The sequence below is a fragment of the Lepisma saccharinum genome, chromosome 23 (assembly GCF_977018435.1).
Source record: "Lepisma saccharinum chromosome 23, izLepSacc3.1, whole genome shotgun sequence".
Lineage (NCBI taxonomy): Eukaryota > Metazoa > Arthropoda > Insecta > Zygentoma > Lepismatidae > Lepisma > Lepisma saccharinum.
Window position 1 is genome coordinate 38,342,317 of NC_139251.1, and position 13,284 is coordinate 38,355,600.

Here is a 13,284-nt window from a genome sequence, read left to right on the forward strand (position 1 = left end):
CCCCATTGAAGACACAATGCATAATGGTTCGAATTCAACTTTTTTCCAATCCCGATTAGCTTTTCTCAGCATACAGTATATTCAAAAGAAACTTTCACAAAGCTTAAGCTTGTCATGACTAGGAGACCATTTGCATTTGCATGTACAGTGGAACTTCGATTTTATGTTTTCAGGAGAAAATGTAAAATTGGGAAAATTCTATGACATTGTTCTATGTTGCAACCATGAAGTTGAATGCATAATGTGGGAAAATGAAAAATCAGGGAACGTGAAATTAGGGTTTCACTGTATTGTGGTGTTTTTAAAAATATTTTCCTATTTCATAACTTGGACATAATTCTAATATTTAGTGACAATTAATTTAGATTGATCCATGCATTGTTCGATTCTTTCTTTATCAGCTTTTTGTTTTTACACTGGACGCTGTAAAAGCAACATTTCTAGACATATAAACAATTTCAGCCCAGTTCAAGGTCCTAAATTATTGAAACTCCACAATTTTCAGTATTCTGTTTTCATCCTTGTATTTATTGCAAAGTAAAAAATCGAGAGTAATACTGAGCATTTTTTGACAAGAACTGAATGATGAGTTTTTGTTTATAATGGTGGTATTTTGCGATTCATACTGCTGCACCGTCCTTAGGTTCAGGAAGAGGTTCGCCAATTGCTTTGCCTTCTCACAAGAGACAATTCAAAAGCCACCGAAGAATTGCGTACCATACTCATGGACCGAATAGCTTTGGCACTGAGGGGTCACATAGCGAGTACGGATCTCTCCTTTGCTGTGAGGCATGAGATGGCACTTCTAGCAGCACTGGTTCAGAAGGAGGACACCTGCTGGGAGCAGAAGCTTAGGTACGTAGAACATCATTCTTCTTAATTATTATTATTATTATTTTTTTTTTTTTTGTCGTGATCAAAGGTTAGCTTTAGGTTGGGCAGGAGGTGATCCCTTCATCAGTCTGATTTAATCTTGATTCATCCTTGCCAATGCAATTAGCCAAAATAAGTAGAAAACCAACATAAAACATGAAAAAATCAAATTTCTTATTTTGTCCTAGAATTTGTCGACAGAACTAGATTTGCCCTTGCAGTTACTGAACTAGTCTGCTACTACGTAGAATTTTCAGTGAAAAATGCAGGCTTAACCAGGACTCGAACCTGGGTCTCTGCCATACTGTGCCATTGCTCAAACCACTGAGCTACCGAGCAGCAAAACATCAGGTGCAGCCAGACTGGCTCTGTGGTAGAGCAGTGAAAAATTGTTACTTCTGTAAGGTGGTAGAAAGAAGCTCTTTGCCCTTGAACCAATCAAAGGAGGTTCATTACTGTGTTGCCAAACTTAAGCAGTGGCAATGGTTTAGCAATAGAGGATGGATAACCTAATGGAATGTGTCTAGTCTTCCTAATCTCCTTGGTTCAACTGTGACCAGCTGAATCATGGTTTATAACTGAGAGTAAGGGAACAAAGTGACAATGCTGTACCCACCATTGGAGGTTGGTTCAACTGTGACCAGCTGAATCATGGTTTATAACTGAGAGTAAGGGAACAAAGTGACAATGCTGTACCCACCATTGGATACCTCTATCATTCTTTTATCGTATTGATTGTAGTGAAATAAACATAAATTAGTTTTATGCTGTATAAATGACACATAATAAATTGCACAGAGTAAACAATTCAGCTAAAGGCTACTTCTAATTAACTTCTCTCACAACAATGAAACTTACTAAAGGAATAAAATATCATTCTATTGTTATATTGAATTGTTATTTACATTTTGCAGTTGAATGTGATGTCATAACTTGTCAGTTAACTGGTTAACTTAGTCATTGTTACTTTAGGTGTGTGATGCAGTTATTCCTGATGGCATGCAAGGATTCAAAGTCACCAGTTGTAATGGAATCCATCATTCTTCCATGTTTGAAAATCTTACAGAACTTAATAAAACCAGAACAACCAACTTCAAAGAAAAACAAGGTATGTATGCTTTGATTTTTTTTAAAAAACAAACTAACAATTGTTACAATTGTTTTTCAGTGAATCAGCACCTCAAACTGCCTTTACCTATAGGTTTGTACCCAGTTCCCAATGGTAAGATGCTGGGTGAGTCCTAGAGCAGCTTAGGCAGCAACATTCCTACCTTAGATAACCCACCCCAGGTATTGTACCTGGGTCTCCCATCTGCCATTGGGATATTGTGACTCACAGTGATATTCAGCTATAGTAAATTATTCAGTCACGAAGCATAAATTTGGAATGATTTTTTTGTGCACAAAAGTAAAGTAGTGCAAGCAATACTTGGATCAGGATCATGAACACAGTGGTACAGTGTGACAAGAGACCTATGTTCCAAAACCAAATGTTCTTTCTTGCAAATTGTTTACATTATAATTCTTTAGTGTTTCTATCATCAAAGTTTTTGTTGTAGACACATTATAAGAAACACCCTCTGGGGTAGATTGGTCACCATAACATGCTGTGAAACCAGAGGTCCCAGGTTCAAATCCTGGTCAATACATGGATGTATCATTGCATTCGCCCCATCATCATTCATCCTTGTCAATGTGATTAATCCAGGAAGATAGAACAGACAAAATAATTGAAAGAAACTGAGAAACATAAGCCTAGTAGGTGGCTAATATTAATGTATGTTCTCTGTACAGGTGCATGTTTAAGAAGTCTGTCAAAATCAGGCTTCAAGTAAAAGTCATGAAGAACATCAGGAAAATTAACAACAAATATTCCAAAAAGAAACTGGGAAAATCATGGAATATGAAATGTTTTGTGCATGTGATGAATTTGAGTTTTTCGCATATTTATAAACACAGTTATGTTACATCTGGTGTTCGATATGGAAAAAGAAAGGAAGTGCATCTTGTTGTAAACTAAGTTACAGTAACTTAAAACAGTACGAAGGGTCCTCTGAAAAAAGATTAAAAATACATGGAAAGTGTGTTTATTTCAGGAAAGTGAGTGTCAATCCTGTTTTTAATGTTTCATCGTGATTTAACAGTATCTGTAGAAACAAGAAGTGTCAGTATAATTGGGAATTTCAGCAGAATATATATTTTTATTAATTGATAGCATCTGCTCTCTTTTACACACTGTTCTTACATATAGTATCTCATGTCACTATATTTCTTCCAGGACAAAACCTTGGATGCTCTAGCCACCATCAAGCCAACTGAAGGAATAAGAGTGGATGTAAAGAAGTGGTTAGCTGGAGATCCTAAACACTCATACAAAGTCTGGAGACAGCATATGCCAGCAAAGGGATTGGACAGTGGTACTCCTAAACAACTCAAAAAGGTATTTGTATTATTCATCTGTGTTAGTAGTAACTTCTGTATAATTTCATTGATTTCTGCAATTTTTTTAATGTTTTTTTTTCTGTCGAGTTATTTTGTGTATGTGAAGGATATTCACAAATATGTTCCATTTGCAGATACTGCTGCTACATCGCTTTGGTCAGGATGATGCACGTGTGTATCAAGGTACATTGTTAAGACACGGATGTCATTTCCAAGCATCAAGCAGTGTTTATGCAATATGCTGTGTGTTTGTAATGTTTTAAGAAAATTGAGAAGACATCTGTACGTGAAATGTGATCTATTCGATTCCTTGAATGTATGTAACACTAATCTCGGTGAAATTTATTGTCAATTTTGTGAGGTGTGTAGAAAACATGAGGTGCGACTCTTCAACAATGAAGGAAGTGGGAAATTTGTACGATGATCTGTGAAGCAGCCAACCACCTGTGTCGTAGGTTTTTATTTCAAGTAAATGTGTAAATAAGTAGCTTCTTGTTCCTTGTTGTGCAGGTCTCCCTGTTGGCGCAGTGGTAGCATTGTCAACTTGTAATCAAGGGGTCCCGGGTTCGATACCCGGTGGAGGCACATAGTGGTTCGGATCCCACTTTAAACTGTAGGTTCAATCCCAATTAGCCATACTGTGCATAAAGTGGACTTAAAACACCAATTCAATCAATCAATTCAAGGTACCCTTGGCCCTCTGTACCCCCTAGAGAAAGTGAAATATCTTGTATGGTTAATGAAGATTTTGTTGTTTATGAACGTTTTCAGTTGATTTTAGCTCTCGGAAATGAGTTACTGTGAAGTAAAGTATGTCTGTTGCCTTAGCGTGGTACTTTACCGTGTAACAGAACAGCCCGAAGGCTTCGTGGAAGTGAATATAGCACCAAAAACGATTTTCCACAACAGCAGCTATAATTTTACGTAGTTAGGTTAGGATTGTTAGGTTTGGTACTGATAGTTATTTTCGACGTGTTCTTTCGCTATTTTAGTGTGTATACAAACAGTTCTTACTAACAGTAAGCTGCGAAAATACTCTGAAATTGCAGGTTTTATCTTACGTGGACCATTCTTTGGCATCAAATATCTCCGTTATTTGTGCTTTCCTAAAGCTGGAACCACTTTTACATTACGTAAAACATTGAAATCTGTCGATTAAAAGAAAAATCGACGTAATTCTCAAGGGGGTACGGTGGGTCGACGGCCCCCAATTCAATCTTTTTCCTTGAAGTCCTCTGGTAATATACATTTATTAAGGTCATTGAACCATTCAGATACTTCAAGGACTATTTGGAATTTTATATCGGATTCTTTATCGGTAGAGCCATTTATTTATGGTAAATAAAAAATAAAGATTTCAGTGCAAAAACTGGGCATATTTCGGGAATATAATCCTAAATTTAATTTAAAAACTGCACTTACTACACAAAATAAAGATATCCCTTCTAATAGCTCATTTATGTAGTTACCAGAGTATTACGTATATTCCTGTATGATGGGGTCCTTATTTTTGCTTCTCAAATATGTACAGCAGAATTAATCAATTTTTTTGTGAATTGTATAACTTGCAGGATAATTCAAACTTCAGAAAGTGTTGTGTCGGTAAATAAATCCTTAATTTCATGTTTAAGAGTCTATTTCGCATTTTACAGTTCATTTCATGACAAAACAGGATAAGAAAATGCACCTCACACCTTTCAGAAACATGAAAAATTAACATTACAATGTGTTATTTTACATTTTGTGTTTTCATCAAAAATGAAATATGCATGCCTCTACATTGATATGGATCTCACTTTAAACTACAGGTCCAGTCCCGATTAGTCTATCTGATCATAAAGTGGATATAAAAATACAAATTAAAGAAACTTTATTGTTCATGGTGTGATGCGGTAAGCATGATATGAATATCTTATGTGAAAGAGTACCATGTTGGTGTTCTTTTCTTTTGACCAATTAATTTTGAAGGTCCAGGGCCTTTATTATAGTTTGTGGCATCTGGGATAGAAGTAGTGCCATGTGATTGCATACTCCATCCCAAATGCCATAACTTATGATAATGAAGGTGGTGAACCAAAATTAACTGGTTGGAAGAAATGTAGAACAACACAGATCTTTTCCCACATGAAATTCAGCATATATAGTACCAGAGGTCTCCAATAAATGACAAATGTTTGTTTGTAGCTGCTGTTTCATCCAATTCATCCTCATCAGTACAACAATCTGTCACTGTACAAGGCTAAATAAATATATGAAGCCAACCTTGCTGGTGGAGTTGTTAGCACAGCATGCTACAAAGCCAGGGCTCCCAGGTTCGAATACCAGCCTTGACATTGGTGTTCTTTCTGAGTATTCATCAATTTCGTCATATCATCAGTCATACTCATCATCGCAATTAGCCAGAATTGACATAAAATAACCTAATTCATTCAGTCAGTATGTGAATTGCATTTCACACCTTTCATTGTAAGTTCTACACCTCTAGATTCCAGATTCTTATACCACCCATGGCTGTGTTGGTTGATATCGATAACAGTAGTTATTAATCTCATCAGTCCATAGTATAAAGGTACAAATTTGCTACGGTAACAGTCATGTTTTCATTATATCATTGGTCCTGCATGAACAGCCCCATTGAAATACAGCCATAATTTTTTAATATAATTTTTTCAATTACTTTTTGTGAACAGGAAGAAGCTCGGGCATTGTATCTAATGGAGAAATATGGTGGAAGATGGAGGCAGAAGACTTTGCGTGGAATCATTCCTTTGAAACTGACTGATGCTGCTTGGTTGAAGCAAGTCCTCTTCAATCCAAGTTCCAGACTAGCTCGACAGGTGGCATGCAATATGGTTGAGAGTCTATGTCAAGTTCCTGATAGAAAAAGAGAGGTGAGATGTCTGCACATTCATAAGAGAATATTAGGCATGTTGCATGATAGCCAAAATAATTTTTTGCGTGTTCTAATTAGGGTTCAGCTCGTACCTATCCTGCTGCATGAGAATTGAGTGGATATACCTGCAAAAGCCAAGGAATTAGTTTTGGTAGCCTAAGTGGGATAGTATCCCGTCCCTCTCGGCGAGAAGAAGTTATTCTTACCCGCCTGCATATAGGACACAGCCATCTAACGCATGGTCACTTGCTGCAAGAGCTGGACCCTCCATTGTGTCGTATTTGTAATGTTGTTTTGAGCATTCGACATATTCTCATTGAGTGTGTCGATCTTGCTTACCTCCGGCAGACTCTTAACCTTTCCGGATGACAACAGTATTTTATCAAATGTTTTTAGTTTTTTACGAAGAGCTGATCTCTTCCACTGTCTGTGAGGAGGCTTTTAGTTTGTTTCTGACTTTTTAATGTGTTGTGTTTGTCTCGTGCAGGTCTTTTTACAACCTTGCACTTTTAATTTTTTCCCAAGGGGCTATTTACACCCCTTTTTAAGTTTTCAGTCAGAATTTTAGATAAGTTGATATTTTCCCTTATACATAGAAGGGTGCAAAATGGCCTTAAGTGCCGATGCACCCAAAAAATTTAAATCAATCACTCAATAAGTGGGATAGTAATATGAAGTTTTCACAGCGATAATTCACTTTGAATTTTTATAATGTTATTTATGGTAACATGATTGAGCCTTATTTCCATGACAAAAAAAGACACTACATATGCTGACCAAGGCAGTCTATATTTCAGTAAAGAAACACTTAACAACATGACGTTTCAACCCTCTGTCAGACTCTTCAGACTTGAAACCAAACTTTTTTTGTTTGTTTCAAATCCCAGGAAGACCCTGATAGAGGGTTGAAATGTCCTGTTCTTAAGTGTGTTTTTTTTCCCATTCTCAACACTTTGTGCAATGTTAACATAATTGTATGCCAGTTACATTATGGGACATTCAACATCACTTAACCTGTTTTCTAGCAATACCAAACACCTTTTATTTACTCCCTTTGCTTTTTTTAGTTTGATTTGTGAAAATGTTTGTTTTGATTTGTAAAGATGTTTATTTGTGAGTAAATGTTAGTTTCCAGTATTTTATGTGTTTTTCTTCATTGTTCACACTTGTTTCAAACAGTTTCATGTTAGGCGTGACCTCAAATCAAACATTCTGTAAGGAAGGAAGTGAAAGGAAGAGGAGGGAGAAAAAGTAGTGTGCATAAACATCACTCAGGTTATAAGGAATAGGAAAACATACATTTAAACCAGTGAAGTAAATTGTTGTATTAATATAGTTCATTTTTCTTTATTTTTGCAGATTTTAGACTTACTGACTGGATTCCTTGGAGAGCTAGGTACAGCTGGAGAAAGCTCAGCCGAGTTTCTGTCCCTGTATCAGAGTTTGGTTCAGTCCCCACCATGGAAACAGTACTTGGCTGTGCGAGGAGTTCTTCTGCACCTAGCAGACCTTCTCACTCACGAAATACAGGAGCTGCACAGACTAGAAGATACAACTCTTACGTCGGATCTTGCTCAAGGTATGATGTAACTTTCAGTTTCTTGAAATCTAGAAAGTGTCAGTACCACTTCTTTCTCTTTCCATGTATTTGTCTTAATACTTACTTTTTAAAATTGAAAATCTAGAATTACGTGATTAAATTTTGTTTTCTCTAATTCACATAGGCTATGCATTGAAAATGCTTACGGAATTGTTGGCGTCATTCATGGAGCAAGAAAATATCAAACAGCAGTTTAAGGGAAGACTTGTTGGTGCAGTATTAAATGGCTACCTTTCACTGAGGCGCTTGGTCGTTCAACGCACAAGACTGATAGATGAAACCCAGGAGAAGCTTTTGGAGCTGTTGGAAGAAATGACGACAGGTTGGTACACAATACATTTTTATTTATGTAGTAATCTTTAAGAAGTCCATGAACATTGATACAGTTTTCTGCTAGTTCCAAAAATCCCATGAAAAGTCTGTCATTAATGTTTAAGTGTCAATTTTAATAATATTGTCTCATTAAGTGGCTAAATGTATTTGTGATATATAAAACCCAAATTTCAGAAAAAAATAACTGAATTTTAGGTGCAAGAGAAATATTTAAAATTGAATTTCACTGTTATTGGTGCATAATCCCAAATTTGATTTTAAAATGTTTGCACATATTTCCATCATAATAGGCATACTTTCTATCAGCTATGTGAAAGGCATGAAATATTTATGAAACTTTTTTTGTCTTCTTAATCAATTTATTTATCACATTTTGCAGCAGAATTAATCAAAGTTCCATGAATTTTGCATCTTTTTTTTTGTACAAAATCTGAAAGGTTATTAATATTAAATACACTTCCCACCTCTGATATTTTGTTTGTCAATAATTTAATAATGTTTGTACTCATAAGTGAATGTAGGAATATCTTAAGCAAAACTCTGGTAGATTGATAGCTAGCTGTATTGTAATACATACAAGGTGTGTTCAAAAAAAGACCGAATTTTTGCTGTTCTACCACTATTCCCTTCAAAGTACTCCCCCTTCCCCAGCATCAATACACCATTGCCATCGGTTTCTTCCAATTTTGGAATGCACTTTCTTCGATGGCACGTAGTACTCTCGTTGCATTTTCCTGAATTTCCTCGATGGTCTGGAGATGCCGTCCTTTCAAAGTGATTTTCAGTTTGGGAAAGAGAAAAAAGTCTACCAAAAAACTTGTGACAATGAGCGATGTGTGAGGTGGAGCGTTGTCATGATGCAACATCCACAACTGATTCCTCCACAGTTCAGTCCTCTTCCTACGCACAGCATCTTTCAATCGTGTTAAAATTCTCTGGTAGACTTCCTTGTTTACTGTCTGACGAGGTGGTACAAATTCATGGTGCACAACGCCTTTCCAATCAAAAAACACAACCATCACCACCTTAATTTTTGACCGACTCATCGACGCTTTCTTTGGTCGAGGAGACCCTTTCCCCACCCATTGCAAAGACTTCCACGTTGTATCCATAAACCTATGTCTCATCTCCTGTGACTAGGTTTTTGAGAAAGTTTTCATCCGCATTTGCATTTCCAAGCAGTTCCTGACAGATTTGAACTCTATTCTACTTCTGGTGTATCAATTTTGCACTGACGCGATGCATGTCAAGTTTTTCAGTCAGGATTTTATGGCAGGATCCTACACTTATGCCAACTTCTTCAGCAACCTCACAGACAGTTAAACGACGATTTTCACGAATCACAGTGCTAATAATCTCAACATGTTGGTCGTCTGTTGACATGGAAGGTCGTCGACCCTTGTATCTTCGGAAATTGAACTCCTGCCCTCCTTAAAGAGCTTAAACCAATCATAGCACTGCGTTCGGCTCTTGCTGTTATCCCTGTATGCTTGGTTAAGCATTTGGAGTGTTTCCTTTAAAAAAAATCCTAAGTTTTACGCAAAATTTCACACACACGCATTGTTCATCCAACTCTTTCATTGTTGCTTTGTCACTAATCCGACGAGCCGCTTGTGCACGACCTCGCTCAATCGGCTGCTACTCGACAACTAATGCATAGATTGGAACTCAGTAAAAGGTGATCTCTTACCAAGATATGCCGCTAGGTGCGCACGGTAGCCGATCACGCCATGTGCAACCATTGGCGTGCTATTGAAAAAGTTCGGTCTTTTTTTAACACACCTCGTATATGTTAACACTTAAAGCTAGGTTTTCTGAAGATTTTAAAATGCTGCATTGTTTAACTATCAGGAACTAGCAACAGCATTGCTATCTGTAGGAATCGGCAACAGTATCAGCTCAGCTGTAAGGAAAATTGAACTCATAAGTTCTGAAATTTTGCTTCCACAAAAACTTTAATGTTAACTTTGCTTCTTTCATTGCATGATAGGAACCGAAGCAGAAACAAAGGCCTTCATGGCAATTTGCATGGAGACTGTTCAGAAGTATGGCCCAGATGATGTTCGCACTCCAGTATTCATATTCGAGAGGCTGTGCTCCATTATTTATCCAGAGGAAAATGACATCGGAGAGTTCTTCCTGACCTTGGAGAAAGATCCACAGCAAGAAGATTTCTTACAGGTACTGTCTTCCTCCTGCTTGTATACTATAATGTTGACATGTAGTGGAATTAACTTGCATGCAGAACAGATTTGATGTCTGGGTACAGTTGCGGATTAACTGAGAAACTGAACAAATTAAAATCAAGTGTCGTTTTTACACTTCTCGAATGCTTTAGAAGAGTTTTTGTAATTCTGTATGCTGCCTATAAATTCAAACCAAAAATTTAAATAAAAACGCTGATTTTGTGTTCCCGAGTTTTATATTTTCCCCTTTTGATATGTATATTTGCCCTTCATGAGGGAAAATGCTACAAATTCCCCAGATAAGCCCCTGAAAAACATAGAGTTTTCAGTGTAATCAAACGGAAGCTTTCCACAGAATAATCCAATGTCACTGACCATTTTCCTCAAACATTAGTTTCTCTTTTACATATGTACTAGCTTTTTTCATGCAAATGGTTTATTTCAGGGCCGTATGCTTGGTAATCCTTATAGTAGCACAGAACCTGGATTAGGTCCTCTGATGAGAGATGTGAAGAACAAAATATGCCAAGATTGCGAACTGGTAGCACTTTTGGAAGACGATAATGGAATGGAGCTCTTGGTCAATAATAAGATCATTAGTCTCGATCTGCCTGTGAAAGAGGTAGGTGTAATTAAACTTTAGGCTTTAAAATGGATTTTAGTACTATTGTCAGAAATAACTTTACATTTTTACCCTATCTTTGACCCAGAAAATACACAATAAACTTAATGATTCCAGTAAATCCATGGATGTTAAACTTATAAACTGTATTCTTAAGAAACATATGGAGAACAACACACTGTCAACAGTGAACTGGAGTGCAGCTGTTAGATTAACTAAAAATTGAAGTAACCAGTACTAGATGTGTGTGTGTGTGTGTTATATAGAGATGTACCAATATGATTTTTTACTGATACTACATGGTCATCAAAAAGAGTCACAACTTTATGGAGCAATGTAGTTGAGTATTATTTTTACTATATTTTTGCTTCTTAGGTAGTGAGCAACAGTAAAAACTGCATTAATTGAGGTGTGAACTGAATAACAGCTGATTATGCAAAATTGTTGCTGTAGACGTGATTAGGTGGGTTTTTTTTGTTTTGTTTTGTTTTTGTGTTTGTCATATCTTTGACATGCTTCAATCATGTTCCACTGTATCAGGCAGCCGTATCTTCATAACATTCTTTTATGACACAGTGAACAGTGACGAATACATACAGATGGTGCAAGAATTTGTTGACACTATACAGGCAGACAGAGTACAGCATACATGGTTTCATACAGCTCATACCGCCAACAACATAATGGCATGTTGTGGTTCACTTGTTTTCATGGATAAGTAATCTATCAGGAGTTGTGGCAGCTCGGTCTCCAGATTTATCACCACCCGACTTTTTCTTGTGGGTTACCTAAAGGATGCTGCCTATGTAACACATCCCCACAGTATTCCGGAATTGCAAGCAAATATTGAAAACTGTGTTGATGCAATTTTACAGCAAACTTGAAGAAGAGTCTTTAAAAATAGGATTCACTGTATTCACTTGTGAGAATCTCGCAATGGGGACCACTTCGAGCACTTATTGTGAATATTGTACAATAAATTGTTTCTCCTTAAGATTCTATCTCTTTTTGATCACCCTGTAGATACCATAAAATGGCCAATGTTTCAAATGAAGAGCCCATATTATATTTAAAAAATCTTAATTAATATCATTCATTGCTGTAATTAATGTTAACAATTCAAACAATTTCTTTTATAGGTGTACAAGAAAGTGTGGTTAGCAGAAGGAGGCGAAGGAGAGGCGATGAGGGTAGTTTATCGCATGCGTGGACTGCTGGGAGATGCCACGGAAGAGTTTGTGGAAACATTGGATGCAAAGAGTGAGCAGGAAGTGAATAACGAAGAAGTATACAAAATGGCGAATGTAATGGCAGACTGTGGTGGTTTACAGGTAGGTTACTCCTAAGTAAGCATAGTTGAAAGGAATACTTGTGTTCTATTGGAATTGTTGATTTATTTTCATCTGATGGCTTATCTATGAAGAGTTTTAACTGGCTTATCTATGAAGAGTTTTAACCCTTAAAGGACTGACCATGACACGGGTGTCACAGCAGACATTTCCCTTAAGGACAGGTTGTGACACTGGTGTCACAAGCAGCTTTTTCTCGTAGTATGTTACTTTTTTTTAACATACTGTAACTTGATAATGATCGGAGAGACATGTTTTGAGTTCTGCAGTAGTCTAAAGGTATGTAATTAACGATTAGTAAAGTTTAATTTCATTGTTACTATTAGGGGGAGGGGGGAGGATGTCCGAAAAATTGTGATTTTTTTTTTTTTTTTAGATTTATTTTTATTGATTTCAAAAACATCACTTCTTTCTTCATTTTGATGTTTCAAAACACACTTTTGGCAAACACTCATTCCTGGTAATAAGTGCGTAAATTTTTCCACATCAATGGCAAAATTACCAGGTATTATGCAGGTACCTTTTGGATATTCACGTCCTGGAGTAGCCTGCATGGGAGGAGTCCCATGAATTTCATGTAAAAAAATAGTCACTTTCCCTTCTTTTCTTCTTCTTTAACTGATTGCGCACATTTTTTTCCTTCAGGATTATAGGCCAAAGTATACTGAACAAAACAAGGTATCAAATGTACCTCTAACGTTCTTAGTTCCGGAAATATAAAATTTCATTTAGAAGCATGCAGAATTTCAAATTTCCCACTAAAAACATGCTTGGCGTTAGTGCAAATACCTGGAAAATCTGCATCTAAGGGTTAAAGGTGCCTCAGAATAGACACCTAATGTAATTTTTTTTTAATTTCGGCATTTCTTACATGTATTTGATTTTTTAACACAATATTATCACTCTTGTGATTTCGTCTGATGAAGACCCTTTGAAACAGCGTAAATACAATGAAACCTTGATTTTTATAGTTATATATGAGAAAA

The 13,284-nt window shown here is 36.6% G+C and overlaps 1 protein-coding gene across 3 annotated transcripts in view; it reads left to right on the forward strand.

Moving 5' to 3' along the window:
* Positions 1-13,284, forward strand: part of poe (E3 ubiquitin-protein ligase-like protein poe) — a 206,180-nt gene that overhangs the window by 170,402 nt on the left and 22,494 nt on the right. For all 3 annotated transcript variants that reach the window (XM_083109941.1, XM_083109943.1, XM_083109942.1), the window contains 9 exons: positions 644-855; positions 1,846-1,981; positions 3,152-3,313; positions 6,006-6,206; positions 7,568-7,787; positions 7,933-8,130; positions 10,132-10,322; positions 10,773-10,949; positions 12,089-12,280. In XM_083109941.1, the coding sequence (XP_082966067.1) occupies positions 644-855; positions 1,846-1,981; positions 3,152-3,313; positions 6,006-6,206; positions 7,568-7,787; positions 7,933-8,130; positions 10,132-10,322; positions 10,773-10,949; positions 12,089-12,280 (1,689 nt within the window). The remainder of the gene's footprint in view (positions 1-643; positions 856-1,845; positions 1,982-3,151; positions 3,314-6,005; positions 6,207-7,567; positions 7,788-7,932; positions 8,131-10,131; positions 10,323-10,772; positions 10,950-12,088; positions 12,281-13,284) is intronic.